This window comes from Thermobia domestica, chromosome 3, assembly GCF_964235325.1.
Source record: "Thermobia domestica chromosome 3, izTheDome1.hap1.1, whole genome shotgun sequence".
NCBI classification, from domain to species: domain Eukaryota; kingdom Metazoa; phylum Arthropoda; class Insecta; order Zygentoma; family Lepismatidae; genus Thermobia; species Thermobia domestica.
The window spans coordinates 22,964,837-22,990,781 of record NC_137456.1 but is presented as its reverse complement, the minus strand read 5'-3'; the positions used below and the strand labels follow the sequence as shown (position 1 = coordinate 22,990,781).

General features: G+C 32.3%; 1 protein-coding gene and 1 non-coding gene across 2 annotated transcripts in view; one reads left to right on the top strand and one right to left on the bottom strand.

The window, feature by feature from the left end:
- Positions 1-1,917: 1,917 nt before the first annotated feature.
- Positions 1,918-25,945, top strand: part of LOC145680230 (transcription factor SOX-10-like) — a 256,148-nt gene continuing 232,120 nt past the window's right edge. The window contains exon 1 of the mRNA XM_081750546.1: positions 1,918-3,574. Within this exon, the coding sequence (XP_081606672.1) occupies positions 3,463-3,574 (112 nt within the window). The 5' untranslated portion in view covers positions 1,918-3,462. The remainder of the gene's footprint in view (positions 3,575-25,945) is intronic.
- LOC145682443 (small nucleolar RNA SNORA53) lies at positions 10,399-10,633 on the bottom strand. The gene has a single exon (XR_014130907.1). It is a non-coding gene; the product is annotated as a small nucleolar RNA SNORA53 (small nucleolar RNA).

Below are 25,945 nucleotides of genomic sequence, written 5' to 3'. Positions count from 1 at the left end.
TTCTCGTTAATTTATAATAAAGAATTAGACAGTCCTGTAAGAAAGTTATGTTTAATTTGTGTTTAAGATGGACACAAGGCCTTTTTATAAAAAAAAAAAAAATTACACTATCGATCTTTCTGTGGTTTCGAATTTTGGATTCTGTTTAACAAAATTCATCGAATTCATACCCTGGGATCCACTAAACAGAACTTTTTTTTTCTGTTCTGTATATCTGTGTTACATGTGTTCTCCCTATCAGGCACGTAGCCAGGGTTTCGTGTACGGGGGAGGGTCCGTGACATGAAATACTGTCGTCATCACACCAGGGGCTCGATCATTCTAAACTATTTTACTGGAAAATATATTGGTTCGTTTAGCCAAGATTTTGTAAAGGGTGGGGGATATGAAATTCTGAATGGCCAGGACTTCGATTAATCTAAAATACTTTACTATCAACATATATTGGTTTGTTAGGACAATAAAATGAGGATATGTTGGTAAGTATTTTACTAACAAACTATGTAGAAATTTCGAGTAAAATAATAATACAAAAAGGATTGAAAAATATTTCACAATGTTTACGTCCTTCCTCTGTTCATTCAAATATACAATTTTCCTTTCATTATGACCTCAACTATTATAAAAAGTACATATTCACTATTATAAAAAGTACATACTCAATAATGTCTTGTAAAATATTTTACAATATCTTCATTCCTTTCCCTGTTGAATCAAATGTTAACAGAACTTTCTTTCCACATAAATTTTTGTTTGTTTATTTTCCCGTCAACTACTCTGTTCCAAATAGCAGTAGTAGTAGAAAATTGTTTTTGAAATAACATGTCTGATACTGCAAGGATGCGATGACGAAAAATTATGATTAAAAAATGTCCACGCTGTTACACAAGGGCACTATGCTTTCGGAAGCTTGAAATCTTCCTGACTAGTAGCATAAATTTTGAGAATTACGTAACTTTTCTAGAAATTTCAAATTCACTGACTTTTCCAGGATATCCCGCTCACCTCGCCTCATGTATTGCAAATAATACAAATCTCCTCATAAGAAAGAGTGACCAAAAGCTTCCTTTAGGTTTTTTTTTTTTTTTTTTAATTTTAACGCTGATTCTTCTTTTCTCATTTCATTTTGTTTCATTCTTCCTTAATTATTTTCATTTCTGGTCTCAAAGGGGGGGGGGGTCCGGACTCTACGGACTTCCCCCCTTGGCTACGTGCCTGTCCCTATCCAAAATCGCTCAAGTCTTTCGGCTATAACAAGAAATTAACACGGTCAATCACCCTGGAGTTTCAAAATTTGAATTCTGTGAAACAAAATATATTGAATCCACGTCTGGAGTCCGGTGCATAGAACTTTCATTTTTTTGTGTGTGTAGTTGCGTAATTTAAAAAAAGAAATCAATTTTGTATTATTTTATTCCATTGTCATTGATGGACTTAGTATTGTGAGAAGAAAAGAAAATGTATTACATCGTGTCATTGTAAATTCTTAATATTGTTGTTTAAAATTAACAAGAGAACTTAATAGGATAAGAAAAGGTTTGGCAGATTCTAAACCAAATTGCTCGTTCTTTAAATCTCTCAAACTCCGCCGTAGAGAGTACAATCACAGCTTCAAGCACACCTTTCGCTCAGATCGTCTTTATTTTAGTTTATATTCTGCTTAAAGAATCTCTTTCTTTCTCTCTTTCATTCGTTTTTTTTAGTCAGTTTTTTTTTTCTTAACAGAACACAATACAAGCCTTTGATTCCGAAGGTTTAGCAAGCAAAGCGAGGCATGGGGGAGAGGAAAGGGGGAAATTGAGTAGAAGATGGGCAGGCGAACACACATACAGGAAAGTCGGAAGAGGATGCACTGGCGGTGAATGGCTAAAACCTTCAATATAAAGACAGTGTTGTATTTCTTCTTGAAGCGCGGGGGATCTCCACACATACACACACACAAACACGTAATATTGAGCTCTAACCGACCAAACATCATCATCATAGCAGTGATATTTTGTCAATGTTACGTGGGTGAATCCGCGCATTTCTGCCGCTAGGAGCATCGGTTGACATATCATCATCATGCGGTGTTGTCGTCCTATACAATTGTGGACGATTTTCTTTCCGTGCATTTGAGTCGTGTGCGACGAAGAGTCTGGTGTGATAGGTAGATCCAGTACTCGAACAGGACACAGTGCGAGGTGTGCGCGAGGGGAATATACGGTAATACATATACTTTCTTCACATACATCTTTTACTACACATATCAACCAAGAGAGGTGTGTGCGTCTGGTGTGGGGGGAAACCAAGATTAAAGAACAACAAAAATCATCTTTTTTTTTTTTTTTAAAGTACTTGGCAGAGTTAAAAGATCTGCTAACAGCGCAGGCGTACAGGAGTGGGGGGTGGAGAAGAAAAACTACCCAACCATCATCTTCATATATGAGTGGATATGTGTGTGTTTTTGTACATGTGTATTTGTGCGCGCCTTTACTAAACGATTTTTTTTTTTTTTGCTTTTTTTTAATGTACGTATTGGCCACAGTGCAAATAGCTAGTAAGGTGCAGTTGTGTGTACGTCTGTGTGTTAGTTGAGTTGACTTTTCAGTAGCAAAACTCTTCTCAACTCGTGTCACACGCGAGGGGTCTTCCCAAACAGCTACCGGTGTTGGGTCGAAGTCCTTCTTACAAAGAGTACGCATTGTCATCCGGTGGTTTTGTGACTTTACGACACCACAATTGGCATCATCAACAACAACAACCAAAGGAAAAACTTTAATAATATTTACCAAAAAAATCTTATCATTAATAATTACGGAAAAAATTGGAAAGATAATAAGGGGAAAAAAGCGATGCCACATGTTTGACATTGGAATATGACTGTCAGAGAATTAAAAAAAAAGAAAATTGTCAACAATTGATAAGGCGGATAAGTACAAAAGAATCTAATATTAACAACAGATTATGTGACATCATAAACAAAATATTTTATTAATATATCTTTTAAGATTTTTGTGTGTGAGTGCGTAATATTCCCTCTCGAGGTGTAGTAACAAGTAAAAAATATTGTGATATTTTTTTAAATAGAAGCCATTACGTACTTTTGTCTTAACATACGTTATAAACCTTTTTGGCGATTAGTTTGGCGACATTTCGAATTTAAAAGAAATGAGCGATCTCGAATTACTTTGATTTTCTCCACAATATCAGACTACAACTAGCAATTAACAATATTTTCTCAATTTTTTTTAAAAAAGAAAAGTGAAATTAATATAAATTAAATTACAAATATTTGTGAAAATGCTAATCAAAGCGAGTGCAGTGCTGTTTAGTGGGTATTTGTTGATTTAGATTTAAAGAATCAGAAGTTCAAAAAATTTACAACAAAAAGACAACAAACAAACAAACCAAAAGAATATAGAGGTGGTAAGGAAGAAAAACTCTTTAACAATCGCTCACTTTAAGAAAAATCAAATAACAATGTTTAAGAATGGACAAGAGGCAGAAGGCACGACAGAAAAATCTGACGTCGTGACGTCATCGGATAAAGAAAGTGCCGCCCTGGATGAAGCCGTAGGGAAGTTACTAGAGGGTAAGTTTCTTGTTTATTTATTTATTTATTTATTTACGGTGTTTTTTATTAACTCATTTCCTGTAGAGACATATATTACATACATAGAAAGAAAATAAACTCATGAAAGAAATCTATAAATATATACCTTTATACTAAATCGTTTATTTCTTAAATTTACTTGTACTAATTGAATTAAAAAAAACTGAAGATCTATTATTTTTCCATCTATACTAGAGACAAATTACGGCTCGTACTTAAGGTTGTTCGTTAAACTCATCCCAGACTTGTTTTTTCAAATTTGATGACCAACTTAAAAGCAATTTTATTAATAACAATTAAATAAGTTATGGATGAAAAATCACAAGAATTGTAGAGCTATTTTATGACAACATAGCTTCGTTTCTGTTTCAATATAAGATTGTCATTCCTATTTTCTTACTTGATTCTTTTATTAAATAACAATTAAATAAGTTGTGGATGAAAAACCACAAGAATTGTGGAGCTATTTATATTACAACATAGTTTCGTTACTGCTACGATATAAGATTAAGTTTGCCACCCCCATTTTCTTATTTAATTCTTTTATTAAATAACAATTAAATAAAATTGTGGATAAAAAATCCACAAGAATTATAGAGCTATTTTTTGTTACAACGTAGTTTTGTTACTACTTTAGTATTTGAAAACAGTTAAAGGCTATGTTGATAAAAAGGTTAAGATAAAAGAAACAACACTTTTAATTTTTATATAAGTTAGCCTAATACAAGAGAATCGTTCCAGGAATATTATTTTAAATGTTAAAATTGTTCAGTCTATATTCAACAGTATTATTATTATTTTGTTACATGAAATTAGAAATTAGAATCTGGTCTTAATGAGAATTCTTTACTCTTTTTTCCATTTTTTCTTACTTTTCAAATGATAATATATAATTAATAAAATAGTATTTTTCAAGAAAGTGATTTATACGCACATTGTAGGCATATATAGGCACATTGTTAACGACATTTTTTCAATCAATTAATGAGTAGCTCTTTTGATTATGTCCAGATGCTTTTGGCAAGAGGTAGATAATGCTCATTAATTCTTTCAGAACAAAAAAGAGCTTTATTAAAAGTGTTGGTACTGTTCTGTTATTTAACGGTGTATAGTAGGTATTGATACAATTTCATCCATTTCCCAGGGCTGTTTTCTGTTTAAGAATAATAATCAATTTTTGTTACAATATTTTCCTTAAAATTCTTGTTTGTGTGAAGGTGGTAACAGTTTAAAAAACAAGATATCTCAATTGAATTTGGTTCGACTAAGTTAGGATAACTAGACGTCACGTTTTTAACAAGATTGTACTTTTTAGTGTCAGAAAGTTGTCCGGTGTCCCGAGAAAGATTCAACGGGACACAAAATACAACTTTTTTTTTTTTTAAAAAAAAAAAAGAAAGATAAAAGCCTCCCGCTTTTGACTTATAGTTATGTAGTATACAAATAATTTCTGATATGAGCTTCTACAGTTTTTTGAAGGAAAGACCGAACCCTTTCATTGTACATCAAATTCAGTCATCAATAAATACGACATTTAAGAGTCAAGGGACGCCTCTGATCTTGGCTCCTGCTAAATTTTAAAAGATAATATGGAAATTAAAATTGAAATAAGCTTAAATAAATAAGTAAATAAATAAATAATTGGTTATTTTGAAAAGCCAGAGACATTTTCCATACTGACGAAAAAAAAAAATATAGCAGTTATTACACCTACGCGAATTGTCAAACCATGCCTGTTTGCCGGTGTCCAATTCTTAATTTCTTTAAATTTTCTATATCTAATCATCCTAGACTAAGTTCAAAAAGAGCATTTGACTGTAACTTGTCAATTGTTTTCAATATTTTGGAGTTAGGTTACCAAGTAGTTGGTTTTAAGTTGCTAGAATGTAGTTTTGTGTCCTAAAAAATTAAGGATTTTCGGTACACTCATTCTTATTTTTTAATTTTAGCGAATAAATGGAAGGAAATGAATATCAGAAACTTAGAAAGTGATAGTTCTGTGATTATATATCCTAATTAATCGAGATAGGCCCGTTTTGAGAGCACGAAACATTGTCCCGATCTTTTTTAAAAAGCATAACACATTTTGTCCTGATTTTAAAAATTATTGTAACATTTACAATTGTTATAATTTACTTTATAGTGCAATGATCAATTTTAACTTGTCAATAAACAACTTTTCAACTCGAAATACTACACAATGCCTTCAGAAATTCAACTATATAAATCACATACAATACACTTCTCAGCACTAGACAATTTCTTAATATACGCACAGTACTTTTCACTGTCGGAACACAATGCGTAAACACTGATAGAAATATTCTGACAAACATGTCTATTAGATAACATAATTAATCTATAGAGATACGTTGCTTACTGATGAAATAAAATAAATAATATTTTCTACAAAATGTTACAATAGAGACAGACATATTTAACATGTGTATCAGATAACATAATTAATCTATAGAAACACATTGTTTACTGATAACAGTAAAATAAAGAATATTTTCAACAAAATGTTACAATATAGAGACAGACATATTCAACATGTCTATAAGATAATATACCTTATCTATAGACACATTATTCACTGATAACAATAAAACAAAAGAACATTTTCTTCCAAATGTTACAATAGAAACACAAATTATACACGTCAATCAGATAATAACATAATTAATCTATAGAGACACATTGTTTACTGATAACAGTAAAATAAGGAATATTTTCTACAAAATGCTGCAATTGAGAGACATATTCAACATGTCTATCAGATAACATAATTAATTTTGAGATACATTGTTTACTGATTAAAATAAAGAATATTTTCTACAAACACAAATACATTGTTCACTGGTAACAATAAAACAAAAAATTTTTCTACAAAATTTTACAATAGAGACAAACATATTCACTGTGGCTATCAGATGATAACAATTAATCTATAGTGATACATTGTTTACTAATAGCAGTGAAACAAAGAACATAGAAGAACAAATGTTAATATATCGATTTATATTCAACATGATGATCATATCTATCAGATGATGAAATAATTAATGCAATATTTTTACATTGTTTCCTTTAAATTTTGGCAGGAATTTTGTTAAAATTCTGTAAGACTTAACTCAAAAGATTTATAATACAAATAACTATCCCGATATTACATAGTAATTGGTCCTTCGTACAATATTAGCAAATCATTATTATAAGCATACATTACATTTACTTAGTATTTAATCATAAATTAATGCTCAACAGGTTGTTTCTATATATTATTATTATTATTATTATTATTATTATTATTATTATTATTATTATTATTATTATTATTATTATTATTATTATTATTATTATTATTATTATTATTATTATTATTGAAAATTTAAAATTTAACCCTAATTTTGATAGACAATAGTTCAGAACTGAAATATCTGCAGGAAATAAAATTTGGCATACTTATTGAACAACTCAAGATCTATCTCCATCCCAAATTGAATCACTATTGGATGAACTGTTCTAAAGATAACGTGCGTCAAATGCTGTCCTTGTTATTGATTTTTAAAAAAAACAAATAGAAATCAAACTAACAAAAATGAAAGAAAACAATATGTGTTTATAATTTATTTATTTATTGTAATAACATAACAGGCCTTCTGGCTATTTACAGTGTTTATTTACCTATATGCTAAATGATGTTTTTTTTTTACAAAAAAAAGTAATTTAAAAAAAGACAAAATACAGAATTTTTTACTGTATCAGTAATTAATTCGGCTTATCAGATTACAAATTGTATTTGTAAATCCTCTTTCAGACGTGCTGAATACATCTATCGTTTGACACTTTTCTTCAATATTATTGTAGTAAGAGCTTATTCTCCATAAAGGGAATAAGAAGAGATCAAATGGCGAAACTATGGATTGAACCGGGGACCTTTAGGTTTACAGTCTAACGCTCTCTCAACTGAGCTGTTACGGTTTGCGCTAATATAATAACATCGAAGAGAAAGAAACAAAAGATTATTAATATGAAAACAATAGGATCAATCATTGAGCATTGTAACATCAATCATATGAACAGTTAGTCAACGTTGTTGTAAATCAATGTTGATGGATTGACAACTTGTTTGTCAGAGTTTCGTTGAAATCTTACTAAAATGTATTATTATTATTATTATTATTATTATTATTATTATTATTATTATTATTATTATTATTATTATTATTATTATTATTAAATATATATTATAGCTTCACGTTTAAAATTATTCTTACTTGTTGCGAATCTATCTAAAGTCCTAATTAATTACTTTGAAATAGCTAGTTAATTGTTTCCCAATCAAATAAAAACTATCAATTACTATTGGCGATGGCGATGACACGTAATTTGGGGCCATAATTTATTTTTATTTTCTCGAAAACAGCATATAGGAATTTACCCCCAAGCATGTTATGTTTTTCAACTTAATGTAATCTACAGGCTTATATATATATATATATATATATATATATATATATATATATATATATATATATATATATATATATATATATATATATATATATATATATATATTATTACAATATTTTAGCTAAACAGCAGTTAAAATTGAAAGATTAATAATCACTAGCCGTATCAAAGATTTTAGGCTATATCTCATTAACCGTATCATGTACGATTAATAAAGAATATTTTCAAAAAGATGTTACAAAAGAGACAGACATATTTAACATGTTTATAAGATAATAACATACTTAATCTATAGACTCACATTGTTTACTGATAATAATTAAACAAAGATTATTTTCTATAAATTGCTACAGTAGAGATATATTTGTTTAACGTGTTTATCTGATAACATTTTCTACAAAACCTTATATGGAGATAGGCACATTCAACATCGGTGTCAGATGATAAATAATTAATCTATAGAGATACATAGTTCGCTGATAACAATAAAACAAAGAACATTTTCTACAAACATTACAACAGAGACAGGCATATTCACTATGGCTATCAGATAATAATATAATTAATCTAATGAGATACATTGTTTACTAATAGTAGTAAAACAAAGAACATAGAACAAATGTTAATATGTAAATTTATATTCAACATGATGATCATATCTATCAGATGATGAAATAATTAATAAATCATTTTTACATTGTTTCCTTTAAATTTTGGCAGGAATTTTGTTAAATTTGTGCAAGACTTATCTCAAAAGATTTATAATACTAATAATAATTATTCCGATATCACAAAATAATTGGTCCTTAATATAATTTTAGCAAATCATTATTATAAGAATACACTACATTTACTTGGTGTTTAACCACTAATTAATGCTTAACAGGTTGATCTTTTGGTCTTTGTTCACAGGTCTTTTGTAATGTCGTAATGAAGAACCTAGTGAGAGTATGTTTCAGGATCAGTTTAAAACAGAAATTCGCATTCAAGAAGTTGAGATTCACAAAACAATTCATCTTTCTCGATTTTATCAAAAACTATGCATCGATTTTACCTTTATGCATATACCGCATATCCCAAACAATGTCGGTGTCGTTATTATAGAGAAAAGGGTCTGAAATCTACAAGGATTTTTTTTTTTATCGATTTTCTCAAGAACCCTGTCTTTTAAGTATCCCTTATTTAATTTAAAATGTTTCTTTTCCTTTTATTATTGTCTTTATGTTCTGGTTCGTGAACACCCCCCCCCCATGGAACTAAATATGGAGAAAATATCGGAAACAATATGAAAGACAAAAATATAATTTAAGAAAAAAGAACAAAGCAAAACATCGGGCATACATTGAAGAAATGGCAATGATGAGTTCTCGAGGTATTCCCGTTTGCTCTGAGACGAAACGGGTGTACCTCAATGCCTTTGCAGATTACTTTAAACCACATTCATTATTCAGATAATCGTGCAGTGTTAAACGAATTAATCAAGCGAAATTCAAAGTGATCGTTTAGCCTTTTGAAAACGTTGGACAACGGCCTATTCTGTGAGAAATAACATTCTCCATTAAAGTGGTTCCTTTTGAGTAGTAAGTAGGTGGTTTACTGGAACATTTTCTGTCATAAACTTACTTTTCTGAATTGTTTTATTGTTACTATAGAAATTTTGTGCTACGTGTGTGTTTATGAAAAAAATTCTTTGTTCTTATTTGTTATTTATCTCATTTATATATTTATTTACATCTGTCGATCTTTGTTATTTTATCTAGCATGTTCATAATATAAAAAGTATGTCATTATCCTTTATTTATAGCACACACATATACACACAAACACTCAGCACAGTTGTACAGTAATATCTGCCTTTAGCGGAATCGAACAGGACTTGCAAAAAATCCGTTAGAGACAAGTTTCGGGTTAACGAAGGTATACCTATGCAAAAAATAAAAAATAAAAAAATAAATTAAAAAATAAAAATAAAATAAAATAAAATAAAATAAAATGTGCATGCATATAATGGACATATAAAATAAGACACTGTACATACTTTAGTCAATTTACGATACTTATTTCTGCTATGAATTAATACATGTAAAACTTACAATGAACAGAAAATTGCTGTATTCACGTTAACTATTTTTTTCCAATAGTCAAGGAGGGTTTTCTGTACACATCACTGCTTCTATGCCCAACTTTCTACAAAAACTTCAGCCTGAGAAACCTCAATAACGTAAGCATACTAGTGTCAAAAGTTTGTCTTACATGGAAATGACACATTATTTCCATACCAGTATCATTTCCATGTAAGACAAACGTTTGACACTGGTATGCTTACCTTACTTTTGACACTGGTATGCTTACGTTACATGGAAATGACACTGGTATGGAAATAACGTAAGCATACCAGTGTCAAAAATTTGTCTTACATGGAAATGACACTGGTATGCTTACGTTATTTCCATGTAAGACAAACTTTTGACAGAATCTTGTAGGCTAAAGACTTATCAAGATTCTATCAGAAGTTTGTCTTACATGAAAATATCGTAAGCATACCAGTGCCATTTCCATGTAAGACAAACTTTTGACACTGGTATGCTTACGTTATTTCCATGTAAGACAAACTTTTGATAGAATCTTGATAAGTCTTTAGCCTACAAGATTCTGTCAAAAGTTTGTCTTACATGGAAATAACGTAAGCATACCAGTGTCATTTCCATGTAAGACAAACTTTTGACACTGGTATGCTTACGTTATTTCCATGTAAGACAAACTTTTGATAGAATCTTGATAAGTCTTTAGTACCTACACTGTTCTTACAACTCAATGTCTTGCTTCTCTTCTTCTTCCACCCCTACTTTCAGATATTCCGTATTATTCTCAATTAAAGCGTGAATGTCCGTCGTGTTTGCTTCAGTTTGCACATCACTGTCTGTTTTACTAAAATATATATCTAACCTCTCACAGGATGTGTAAAAACTTTCTGAATTCTGCACTCCGAAGCTTGCAATTTTTAGCTAAGAGGCTTATTTTCATTACCATTGTCCGTGTAATACAGTTTTTGTTTAATGAAGAGAATTTAACACGATTTTCGCCAGGAAATTCAAGGAACTGTGTAATATTTCCGTTTAACACAAGTTTCCGCTTAATGAAGGAAATTTAACATGATTTTCGCCAGTAAATTCAAGGGATCGTAAAATATTTCCGTTTAACACAAGTTTCCGTTTAATGAAGGGAATTTAACACGATTTTCACCAGTAAATTCCAGGAACTGTGAAATATTTCCGTTTAACACAAGTTTCCGTTTAATAAAGGGTCCGTTAAAGGTAGATTTTACTCTATTATTAAAAAAATAACTAGGCAATAGAACGTATATTATTTTGGTCAGTTCGATTGACATTGCGCACATATTAAGCAATTAATTAAGAAAATAATTAAAGTTTAAGAGGTAATGCGTTGTACCTTATTAATGATACTATGTATTGTCGTCTTTCATGTATCTCAATGGAAGATTTGATTTGGCATAGTTTAGAATCAGTTTTTTCAACTCAGTAGGTTATATGGTTCTTGTAGGCTATACCATTGATGTTAACAAAATAAAACTACTTCTTTAGGGATGGGCACAAGTTGAGCTAAAACTCGACTCGAATTCAACTCGTTTCAAGTAGAGTCAAAGGTAATTTTCTCGAGTCGAGTTCCGAGCTGAGTCACTGTTTTTGAGGTCTACTTTTGAGTTTTGTCGTGTTTGATAAATGGCTCGCTCGTTCAGCTCGTTTTAGTTCGTTTTGAAGTCATGGCCTGTTGAAGTGATTAGACTGGAAATTAGACTGGAAAGCTAAAGCCACGGGAAATGCAAGCAGTAATATGGAATAGTTTTAGTGTTGCTCATGAGAGGGGACACTGCTCGCATCTCGTCTCGAAAAAGAGACAACCTCAAATATTGTGAACAACAATATAAGTATATACTATAGTTTTTATCATCAAGGCTGAGACCTGCACGGTCTAATTTTTTAGCCAAGCACAAGCCCAACCTGAGTAATGATGTTAACCGCCTCGGCTTGGTTCAACGGAACAAACAGTTCGAGCCAGCTCGGTTGGGATGAACCACCAACTCGGCTCAGGTTGAAAAAATAAGTCGGCTCGATTCGACTCGGCTCAATGAGCCGATTGCTCGAACCGTCTCGGTTGGGGCGAACCATCAGCTCGGGGTTCTGCTCGGGTGAGCCATCAGTTCAAGCTGGCTCGGTTAGGTGAGCTGCTGGCTCTGCTCATTTCTCGGTTCTGCTCGATAGCGAATAAGCTGTGATCCGAGCTGCTCGAACCCTTGACAACCCTAAACCCGTGCCCTTTGAACATGTTTGGCCGGCGACCTATAACTTTTAAAAATGTTTGGTTCGAGCCCGAATACTTGCTCCTCCGGATCTGAAACCCAGAAACTCATGAACAATGTCCTTGTTTCCTGAAAACTTCTCGACGACCGAGATCGGCAGTCAACTACTTTTTAGTATTCAGATACAAACCGCCTAATCTTTCATGGTTATACAAAACGTTGTTATAATAATAATAATAATAATAATAATAATAATAATAATAATAATAATAATAATAATAATAATAATAATAATAATAATAATAATAATAATAATAATAATAATAAGTTGTAGTACTTGTATCATTGATAATTATAAGATACTTGATGTAGGATGTAGGTCTATGTACGATACTTGCAGAGTGTACTTGAATCGACTCGAAACTCGACCAGAATTTGAGTCGAGTTTCGAGTCGAATTGGAGGAAATTTTTCGATCCGAGTTCTCAAGTCGAGCTGAAAGATGTCTGTTTCGAGTCGAGTCGAATTTCAAAGAAAACTCGCTCGTGCCCATCCCTACTCTTAATATGAACTCGATAACTTTTTCGAGTTTCTCGAAAACCGCACATGAGAATTTACCATCGAGTATGTCACATTTTTGTTCAGATTAATCAGGTCCATTTCTTTTTCATAATACATTAATTATATGGTAGTATCTTGTGGAATACGCTGTTTTTTTATCCATAATAAAAGCGTGATTTAGAATCGTATATAATTAACAACATTTTAATCAACTTATTCTGACTCTTATTTATATATACTATATTCATAACATTTTTATAGAGAAAAAATAGATTAATAATTTTTATCCAATTGTCAACTATTACTACTTTGCGTGAAAAGTTGAATTATGTACTAAGCTTTTCCTATATGAATTTTATTACTTAAGATTTTTTCACTAACTTTATCCTTAGTTTATTGAATTTTAATTTTAATGAATAATACACTGCCGGAAAATAAAATTGCACCACCACAAAATTGTTTTTAATCTGGACCACATTTATTCCATATACAGTACATGGTACGAATATGAAATGATTACAATATTAGCTTCTTCAGTACATTGTTTTGTGAATGGCACGTCTATCATCACACTACCGCCACCACTTTAGTACCGTGTATATCCTCCACGAACTGGAATACAGGTACGGATTCTTGCATGCATTTGATCATAGAGATGACGGATACAGTCTTGCGGTACATTCTGCCATGCCTACTCGATCTGGTCGCGCAAATCAGGAACAGTTGTAGGTGGACGTTTAGCAGTTGTCAGTTGTCGACGCATAATGTCCCATACATGTTCGATAGGAGAAAAAGGGGAGCGTGCTGGCCAGTGAAGTCAGGACAGACCTTGCAGAGCACGCTCTGTTGCACGGGTAGTATGTGGCCGGGCATTGTCTTGCTGAAAAAGTACAGGACCCTCCTGTCTCAAGAAAGGCAGTAAAACCGGTTCTACCACCTGTTGCAGGTAAGAGGTGCTTGTCAATGTTCCATTGACAAACACTAAAGGTGAGCGAGAGTTGTAGCTGATCGCGCTCCACACCATAACACCTGGGGTGGGACCACTGTGTCTTACAGGCACGCACTGTGGGAGCTGACGCTCTCCAGATCGACGTCACACTCGCAGTCTACCATTACTTGCATAGAGAGAGAATCGGCTTTCATCGCTGAACACAACGGAACGCCATTCCCTCCTCCAGGTGTTCCTTTGCTAACACCAGGCCAACCGTGTACGGCGATGATGTGGCATCAGTGGCAGACGGGCAATTGGTGTGTATGTTCGAAGTTCAGCTCCGTTAGTAATCTGTTCCCAATAGTGCGTGTGGAAACTTCAGGGGACACATTTGCTTGAATGTTGGACATTGTAGCTGTGCAGTCTGCCAATGTCGCCCTCACAATACGCCGATCTTGGCGCATGTCCGTGCTACGAGGATATCCAGAACCTTCTCTGCGGGTGTGGGAATGGGTTGCTATCCATTGCTGCCAACACCGCTGCACCACAGATGCATCACGGCGAACATAGTTGCCGATTCGACGAAAGGACTAACTGCCTCTCTAAGACCCACAGTACAACCCCGTTCGAACTCACCCATTTGACTGTATGGAGCACGATTGCGTCGTGGTGGCATGCTATCTTGCTAGTGTTTACTGTGTGAGTCACTTTCATGCACCTGCTGATCTTCGGCCTCTGCTAATTCACAACACAGATTCGGCACAGGTGGCGCAAATGTCCCTCAGTGGCGCTGCCATCTGTTGCCCAAAGCTGTTACACGGTTAATCATCTACTTCACTATCACTAAAGAACCCAATACTAGAAGCACATCAATCTCCCTCATGTTTTACAGGGTGTTGCAATTTTGTTTTTCGGCAGTGTATAAAAACATGGACATACTTTAGGATTGAATAACATAAAAACGTATCGAATAGCATAAAAACATGGATGTCGGTAGGATTGAATAACATGAATAACAAAAACATGGACGTCGATAGGATTGAATAACATAATGAATAATATAAAAAACATGAAAGTATGATACGATTGAATAACAACGAATAACACAAAAACGTAACGACTAATGTAATGGATAACATAAAAGCATGGAGATCGGTAGAATTGAATAACATAATGAATAACATATAAACGTAATGAATAACAAAAACAAAATGTAGTAAGTAAACCAGGTAGTATCTACAAATTGTTATTAAGTAATTATAACTGCATCCAAAACTTTTCTTATAAACCAGAAATTTCTGGGCACAGTTGATCGATTCATAATTGTTGGGCACCCAAATTTATACATTTATACGAAAGGTCTTGAACAGCATTATTACTTCTAAAGTTTTCTATATATTATCTGGCTTATTTTCTACAATTTCTTTATATTCTGTAGTCGGTTTCGAGCTATTCACTAAATTTTTTTTTAAAAAAAAGTTGATGGTGAGCTTTTAGGAAAGAGCCGTAAAGTAGCAACGTATCTGATTCGAACCCTACGTTGTAGTTGTTAAGTCAATTTCTCGTTAGATTCGATTCTCGTACTACGAAGCTATTAAATTATAATCAAATAACAAATCATGGAAACAATAAACAATAAATATAAGTAACAAACTATATATATATATATATTTAAGGGCATTCAAGAAAAAAAGAAACGTTCATCCTTGTGTATTGCAAACAATTTTTGTCTGTAGATTATTTTGTACGTAATGATTTGTGAAAATGAATATTTATAACAATATAGAAAGTTTTAAGCCACATTTTCACATATACCAAAATATTTTACATAATAGATTATTATGTTTCACTGTTAAAATCGGCTAAACTCAACTATAAAATGTGAAAATGAATATTTATAACAATACAGAAAGTTTCAAGCCACATTTTCACATATACAAAAATATTTTACATAATAGATGATTATATTTCACTGTTAAAATCGGCTAAACTCAACTATAAAATGTGAAAATGAATATTTATAATAATTTAGAAAGTTTTAGGTCACATTTTCACATATACTAAAATATTTTACATAATAGATTATTATGTTTCACTGTTAAAATCGGCTAAACTCAACTATAAAATGTGAAAATGAATATTTATAACAACACAGAAAGTTTCAAGCCACATTTTCACATATACAAAAATATTTTACATAATAGATTATTGTTTCACTGTTAAAATCGGCTAAACTCAACTATAAAATAATAACATAAAGTAATAATTTTGAAGTATTTATTTCAATTTATTAATATTCAATTACTGTTCAAAAGCATGCTTAAATGATATTTCTTTATATTATCATTTCTGTACATAAATACAAATACAACAGTCAATTTGAAAGGGAAATTTGTTATGGAAAATGAAAATTTTTACTAGTAGTATGTGTGTTACTGTTAGAAGTAAATGTGTCAAAGTGAGGAAAACACAAATAATAGATACAATCTGTTTTCTAATAGTGCATTTCCTTTTACTTACATTATACAAATACATTAACAATTTGTTCCTGCAGAATTAAAACTATTGACAAGAAACGTCAAACCTTTTAACGCCACACAATTCGTATATCTTTATTTTCCCAAGAACTACGCATCAGAATTTTACTTTCAAGCATCTCATTTTGTCCAGCTCAGTGTGATCTATCAATTAGTAATATATATGTTATCGTTGAACAATATTTTAGCTAAACAGAAATTTAAAAATTAAGATTTAATGATTGTTTTAGACAATATATCTCAGTAACTATAAAATGTATCAACTGTAACGTTGGTGTCATTAATGAAGAGCAAAAAATTATAATTGCTCTATATTTCTAATTATAATAAGAATATAATTATATATTGCAATGTCAGTTTCACCTCGATAAATTTCCATACTGTAGCACGCTCATTCACTAGGGGCCCAAGTGAACCCACACTGAGAAAAATCCGTTCTCCGGACAGCGGTATATTGTACAAATATACGGAATCATCTTGCTTACCACAGAAATCTGTAAGGAGCATACGTTATCCATATGCTACATATGCATTGCCCTTAGATGTTACATCATGCCGTTGCAGGATGGTCTGACATCTAACAGTTTTCCGTTTATCACATGCATATACTTATGTTACATTCCTCAGCTATATGTTATATACGTTCATTTGTATGTGAGATCCTGACCGCCTACATTGTTTCATACGGAAAGTACGTATAGATGGAACACTTATACGGAAAGTATTATGAAACGCGTTTTCAGTTATACGTCTGCTGTACGTTAAGTCCAAAAACTACAGGAATTACGTATGTAACCTACCTTTTTAAGTACGGCACCTACATTTTTTTCTCAATGCAAGATAATTAAAACAAAACAAAACAAAAAGTGTTTAATTACACTTGATTCAACTTAGTATAAATACAAATTTAAACCCCACAGTAGAATGGACTACAAGCCCTAGGATCAGCACGTTTAAGTTTCCCTAAAATAGTTTTTTTTTGATAATCCAATATTCATTAATGAACAAGATGAAAGGAGATACAACAATAATAATAATAATAATAATAATAATAATAATAATAATAATAATAACAAAAATCCAGAAATTCGTTTATATAACACTTTCATTACGTCATAGCAATTATACACATTAAATATCAAAAAAATTAAAAAAAAAATAAAATAGAAAAATTAATTTTGTTCTCCAGCAAGAAACCAAACCATAATAATCGGGATATTCATTCAAAAATTTAACACCGCAATTTTTCAATACAGTATCATTTTCTTTAAGTTACAAAGAAATTTGTTATTCTCTACTTTTCTCGAAAACAACGCATGAGGTTTTGCATTAACACACGACATTTTGCCTTGCTTAATAAGATCAACCAATTTGTATAGGTCAAATCTTTGAAATTTTCTCCTTATTAAGCACTAATGAACATTGAAGACATTTAAAAATTACAAGTTACATGATTATACACTATAACTAACCTTTGACTAACTGGGGCCTCCGCTCCCAGATCCCCGCGTTTGCTCGACCTACGGCCTCCCACTTTTTGAGCCCACAATTCTACCGAGTTTCAAGTTTCTTTTCGTATTTCAACTATCTAAAAGACAAAATTTTGTATCCCAAGAAAACACCCATTTAAAAAACATGGGGATTTCTTCATCACCCATTTAGACCACTTAAAAACTAAAAATATTCACTTTTGGCAATTTTTCTGTGAATTAGTTCCAAAAGGCTACAATCATGACAAATTTCATCGTTCTAATTCTGCTGGAAATATCTAAAAAAAAAAAATTGGAGTGTAGAAGATGTCCCATATAAATAACATGGGGAAGATTTTTCAGTTGTCCATAAAACCACTCTAAAGTTGGAAATTTTTATTTTTGGTGATTTGCTTAGGTAACACTAACGAAAGCAAGCAAGCATACCGAATTTTTAGTTTTTATTCCAATTTCAAGTACCAAAAACATCAGATTATAGGTTCAGGAGAAGTTAAATTTAAATAACATGAGGAATTTCTTCATTCCCCATTTAGAGTCCCCCTAACAATTAGAAATATTCACTTTTGACAATTTTTCTGTGGGTTAGTCTCGGAAAGCTACAATCATGCCAAATTTCAACTTTCTACATCAACCACAAGTACTTGTTATTTTATGCCAGTGAGTGAGTTCTTGTAGTTTTATGTATAGTTAGGATTGGATTAGGGGTTCTTCATCAATATGAATTCTTACCAACATAAGATCATTCTTCTTTTAAATGTTTCACTATAAAATTAAAACAGTCCATGTCGAGTTTTTCTGACCAAAGTATATACTTATTTTAATTCTAATAAATAGGTATATACTCTGGTCAGAAAAGTATTAATCATTGAAGTGATAGTTTCAGAGCCAATATGGATGAAGTTAAAATAATCATCCATTATTGCAACGATGAAATCATTTGTTTATTTTATAAGATCAAACAACATCAACTGTGTCTTGTGGTACTTGTGTAACTCTGTATTTTAATTATTTTGTAATCACAGCTCGTTTTCGAGTATTTCGGAGTAACTTAACTGATTTTTTAAACGTTTAATTACTGTCTGTATCAAGAATATTTTAAAACTTCAAAAGTCAAATTCAATTATTTTAGTTTAAATATATATAACATGTTATAATTAATAAATACTAATGAAAATGCGTAAAAATATTCTCAACTTGTGTCTTTTTTTTAATTTTTGGATATTTATTTATTGATTTATTCAACTTCAATAGATTTTGGTAATAACGAAAACATTTATAAATATGTATAGACATGTTGATATGGACAAATAGTCCGTATCGTATGATATCATTTTTCTTTATGGCCAGACCTGAACATTTAACTTGTTAAGTTTTGTGGCCAGACATGTATAAACATGTTTTTCTAGACAGTTCTGATATAATACGTAAAGAAGCCATTGATAGTTGATGTATTTTCAATTATAAAGAAAGAATTTTGTGAAAAATAAAAAGGTAAATGGAGAAAATCTTTGGAAAATACATGTTTAAATATATTTTATCACTGAGCATTTAGTGAGTAAACTAAGTTTTAATTGGTTTCAGAAATTATAAATATAATGAACTTAGGGCTAATATAAAGATGTTACAGTCTCCCCAAATTACAGAGGTATTATAATATACTTTCAATATAAAGAAGAAAGAAAAAATATATTTTATACTCTTTTGAATTTATTTTATTTTATTTATTTTTGATATTTAATTTTATTACGTAATTTGTTTACTTTGCTTGGATGAATAATGGCGGAGACAGACACAAAATGTAATTGTAATATAATTTTTATAATTCTTATATGATTACTTTCAATGTTTGGTAAGTTAATAATTGTTAATAATTATGGAAAAACCACAAATGACTTTATTTATTTACGGTGAAAAATGTCTGTTAAATTGAAAAATGAAGGATACTCCAGATGTAAATTAAAACATATATAATTATGTATGATTGACGATATGGTCGCTATATGGATATACTAAATTGTGATCAGATGTTGCAAACAATTGCACTGGTACTTACTAGTTCTTGTTCTTACTGTGCTTGGAATGATATTACCAATTTGTAATCAACAAACTTTGAACCATTGGTTGATTAACGTCTCTTTAAACATCGAGGTATGAGAGTTGAACTTACAGCTTAATGTGGGATCCTTTATCACATGAGCTTCCACTAGGAACGAAAGCCGGGTTTCTTGCATCGGAGGCACGTTACGCTATCCATATACCGAAGACGTAACGAGTTAGTTGGATTAAAAATCGCTACTACCATAGGATAACCTAAAACATCAACGGCTGTTTGCAGTGTTGATCAGGAGTTGAAACGAGATATGCGGTAAGTTTTGTGGAAGTTTCGTCTCTCGAAGAATTCGTCTTGTCTCGTGTCGTCTCGATTCGCAAGAAGCTTTTTCTAGTCTTGTTTCCTTCCGAGAATATCGCGCCTCGTATCGTAAATGTATGTAGTTTGATTTTGGAAGTAGTACAAACAGTAGCAGTCTTGGTACAATGCTAGATTTAGTAATAGAAAATGCAAGTGTTATGTAACTGTTGAAGAATTACCATTAGTTAGGAAAATAAAAATATACACATTACCAGGTTTCGTAACCAACGTTCGTACTCAAACGAACATTTTTTTGACAGTGCAAAACTATTAGTAAATAAATTTAAAAAGGCAAATTTTGGGGGTATACATATGAAATGCAAAGATACTTGCTGGACATCTGGCCTCTTACTAGTATAAGTGATGTAACAAACTACTAATCAAATATTAAACAAAAGCATTCTATTAAAAAATAATTTATGTAGATAATAAACCACCAATAATTTCCTTAATAAAAAGATAATTGAATATCACATGAAAATAATATATATATATATATATATATATATATATATATATATATATATATATATATATATATATATATATATATATATATATATATATATATATATATATATAACTAACCAACTGACTTTATGGCCTATGGAACCGGAAGGCTCAATGTTGAGTTCACAAAAGCTTTCTACTCACTTCTATCCTATCACTGTAGCCATCTGGATACAGTTTCTACTTTCTATTCTTATTTCTTCGAGATTCGTCTTAATATTGTCCTCCCATCTGCGCCTAGGTATTTATAATGGAAGTTTTTCGTTTGAACTGCCGGTTAAGACTTCGAGAGTGATCTTACTTTCTTCCATCCTTCTACATGACCTGCCCATCTGATCCTCCTAAATTTGATGACCATTACAATATTTGTCAAACGTTATAAACTATGCAGTTTCTCGTTATGAAGTTTCCGCCATTCCCTATTCTCGTTTCTCTTGGTCTGAATATTCGTCTTAGGATGTTATTCTCAAATACTTTCAAGTCCCAAATACTTTCTTCACTCAGGGTAAGTGACCATGTTTCGCAACCATACTGAACAACAGGCATGATTATCGTTTTATATAATTTAAGCTTCAGATTGCTCGATAGAATTCGCGAAAACAAGAGATTTTGAACAGAATAGTAACACGAATTCCCTGCTTTTAGTCGACATTTAATTTCTTCGTGAATATGATTTTCGTCTGTTCATATTGATCCTCGATATTTAAAAGTATCCACTCTATCAAAAGTATTATTTAATATTTTAACGCATCCATAATTTGCCGTATTATGATCAAGACGCACTTCCATGTATTTAGTTTTCTCTGCATTTACTTCTAAACCCATGTCCCTGCGATGCAAGCGTTTAATAAGATCTCTGCATTTCTTTCTATTGTTCTTCTATCATCCCCTATTAAATTGACATCATCAGCATATGCCATAACATGGTGAAGAGCATTCAGCTCAAGGCACTGGCAGGAGAGTTGAATAATAATTATGACAATGTATCTCTTTCTTTCAGGCCATTTTTAACTTGAAAGCTCGTGGACAAGAATTTTTCTACCCGAACTTTACTCTGGGATTCATTTAAACATATCTTAATTAATCTAATTAGCTTATACGGTATTCGAAATTCTGTAAGAATGTTGTACAATGCTTCTCTCCTTACCGAGTCGTGAGCCTTTGTAAAATTGATAAATAATTGATGAACCATGCATATTTATTCCCATTTTTTTCTGAGTATTTGTCGAATGGTAAATATCTAGTCGATAGTTGTCCGATTTCGCCTAAATGAGCACTGATAATCTTCAAAAATTTCATCTGCGTATGGAGTCAATCTTATTAATAGAATGTTTGAGAGGATTTTCTAGGATGTTGACAGTGGAGAAATGCCCCCAATAATTATTACAATCAGTTTTGTCACCTATCTTGTGAATTAGAATAATCATTGATTCTTTCCACTCTTGTGGCAATTCTTCCTTGTTCCAGATAAGGAGAATGAGTTTGTGTATTTTGTTCTACAATTTGTCGCCTCCATCTAAAATTAACTCAATCGGAATTTCATCTACACTCGGTGATTTGTGTTTGTTTAATTTATTTATGGCGATTTCTACTTCTATTCGGTTAGGTTCTGAAATATACGCTTCTGCTGTGCGCATTTCCCTTTCCCTACGCACATTAGTTTTTGGCTGGTGTTAATCAAATCGTTAAAGAAATCTTTCCATATTTTTTAAGTGCTACCTATATCAACGAGAACTGTTCAGTCAGCTTCCTTTAATATATAAGCACGAGGTTGATAGCCCCTCTTAAATTCGTCGATCCTCTTATATATGTCCCGAATGTTTTGGTTTTAACTATTATCTTCAGCTCCTTAGTTTTAGCTTTCAAAAAATCACGTTTCTTTGTTCTAAACGTTTTGGAAGTTCCCCGTCTGACGTCTGTGAAATTTTGTGTAGTTATTTGATTCGGATTTTGTAGCCAATGCAATTTTGCCTGTTTTCTCTTCTCTACTAGTTTAATGCATTCCTGGCCGAAGTATGGTTTGTTCCTACGTATTTTCAAGTGCCCCAATTTTTCTTTTGCTGAAATTTTTTATGCTATCTCTGATTTCAATCCAAATATCCTCAACACTAATCAGGACCGGATTACCCAGGCGCTCGAAAAAAATATGTGGCCCCTACTGACATCGCCTAATACTTTTCTGTGAAAGTACAGTAAGAAAGGAAAGGGAATATGTTTCATATTTTTGGTCATATTTTATTTTATGATGATTATTGTATCTTCATAATTCTTGTTAGAGAGCCAGTTGAGATTTTGATCAGATTAGAGACCCCTGTCCAACTGGAGACCCGAGGCTACGCCTCCCTAAGCCCCCCTTTAATCCGGCCCTGACACTAATGGACTCCGAATCTTCTAAAACCGAGAATCTATTCGAAATTTCAATCTAGTATTCCCCTCTTACTTGGTTCTCCTCTAATTCCTTTAGATTAAGTCTCTCCGCTTGAGACCTTGAATATTTCCCTTATTCAACGATAATCTCTCTCTTATTATCGCTGCTACCAGGTAATGATCAGTACCACAATCAGCTCTTCTAGTCGACCGAACATCAGTTATGCTAGATTGTCTTCTTCTATCTACTAAAACGTGATCAATTTGATTGTTTTCTGTCTGGTGAGGTCGAAGTAAATTTTTGAACGTCGTGAAGTGGGCATTTTGTACTCTTCACGATAAGGTTTGTGGATGTTGCAAAGTTCACGAGTCCAACATCGTTGTCATTACTTTCCTCAAGTAAACTTTTGTTCCCTATAATCGGTTTGTCGTCCTCCCTTCGCATTGAAATCTTCTAATAGAATTTTCATGTTATATCGCGGGAGTTGGTCAAATATCCGTTCCACTTCTTCGTAAAAACTGTCTTTTACATCGTCATCCTTATCTTCTGTTGAGGCATGTACATTTAAAATAATAACATCACATCAGCGACCCTTAAGAGTAATAAAAGAAAGTCTATCATTAACAAATTCAACCCAGTTAATTGCTGATACTATTCGTTTGTGTACGAAAACCGTTCCTAATTGGTGATTTTTTTACTTCCTTCCCAGTAGAAGAATGTAAAATTTCCGGACTTCATAATTCCATTTCCTTCCCATTTAACTTTCTGAACTCCTACTAGGTCAATCCTGTATTTCTCTAACTAGACGGGACGAGGTGATAAAAGCATCTCGAGAATCGAGACGAGGAAACCTTATCGTCTCATCTCGTCAAGTGAGCATCATTAGTTCTCATACAACCATTCCACTATTTTCTGGGATTCGTTCTATGATGCCTTCCAGTTTGGCTTATTCCCGACCCGACTACTGATGTAACTACTCCCGGCGGGAGCTCATGTGGTTCGGATTCCAAGTTAATCAGTAGGTCCACGTCTCATATAGCCTCGCTGCTGAACGGGACGTTAAACTCAAGATCAACTCAACTGATCTAACTACCAATTTACAGTATTATCTTTATTCCTTCTTAGTTATAGGCAAAACGGGTATTCCCAGTATTTCCTATCCCCATTTCGCTTACGCTGACTCGACGAGGGATAGTTTCTCAACGTAACAACAGACGTAATTTTCTGTCATTCTAGCAGCTCTTTGGACCTCTCTGGAACTTACATGAGCGCCCTGATTTAGATAATTATAAAACATTAAAAAAAAAAAAACTTTTGTATTCTTTAATAACAAGGGATTGACAAACCAACAAATGAGGCTGAACGTCAGTAACTATGGAAAACCAGTATTGTGTTCGGGAACTGGATTATGGATAAAGTTAAGTTATTTTGAAGAACGAATTTGTTCCGAAATGTGAATTTATTTCGTAGATCGACTCTCTATTCTATGCTACCCTGTAGAGATGCACATACGATAATGGTTCAGTACGTCCGAATCATTTCTCCGAACTTGGGAACTGTACGCGCGTTTGCAGGACTTTTGAATAATATGCTTATATAGATTAAGATTTAATTTTTTTTTACTTTCATTTATTTTAACTGCGGAACAACAGACATTATAGTTGTCTTTAATAGATTACAGAAATTAATACTTCAGTCGTTATATGTAGAATATATACCACTTACTCCCTGTATATTCGATATTGAGGAGGAAAGATTTCGCTGGCGATTTTTGAAGCATAATGTAATTTTCGTACATCTTTAGGAGCCGCGATGGTTTCTAGAATACTGATAATTTCTAGATTAAGTGAATATAAATAAAATAAGGTCGTAAATTTTGTACATTAATTTACAAAAGAAGACGAGGCGAGAACCACTTTTTCGAGAATCAAGACGACATGATACTTCTACGGAATTTACTAGACGAGACGAGTTCGTTACTGAATTTTCCATGTCTGAGTTTGTCTGTCTGTTATTTGCGAATTTTTCAATTTTGAGCCTTCCATTCGATAGAGCATCAAAAGCTATCTGAGAAGGTGATGGCATTTTTCACGTCACTCTTACCGTTCCCGAGATATTGGCCAAAATTTTCCGATTTCGGTAGATCTAAAGAGCCATATCTCGGGAACCGTAAGTCATAGAGAAATCATATTGGTGTTGATCAATACCTAAGAGGATGGTGAACATGTTGGTACCAAATAGTAACCGGTAGCTACTGGCCAACTGGCGATTGTTCCTCAGACACTGACCAAGCAAGTTCTGATTTCGGGATAGTTAAGGACCATGTCTCGGGAACCGTAAGTCATAGAGAGATCATATTGGTGTTGATCAATACCTAAGAGGATGGTGAACACTTTGGTACCAAATAGTAACCAGTGGCCACTGGCCACCGTTCCCCAGATATTGGCCAAGAAAGTTCCAATTTCGGGAGATTTAAAGGCCATGTCTCGGAAACTTTAAGTCATAGAGAGATCATATTTTGCGATTTTTTTTTTCAATTTTGAGCCCTCCATTTTGTCCATGTGTCTTCGTAAAACAACATATCATAGAATGTTTTAACAGAACTCTTAAGCAAAACATGTGAAAAAAAAATTTAGTACTCAAGGAAATTATAAATGGATAGATATATTACAAGAATTATTTAATGAGTATAATAATAAAGTACATAGAACAATTGCTATAAAGCCTGTAGAAGTTAATAAGAAAAAATA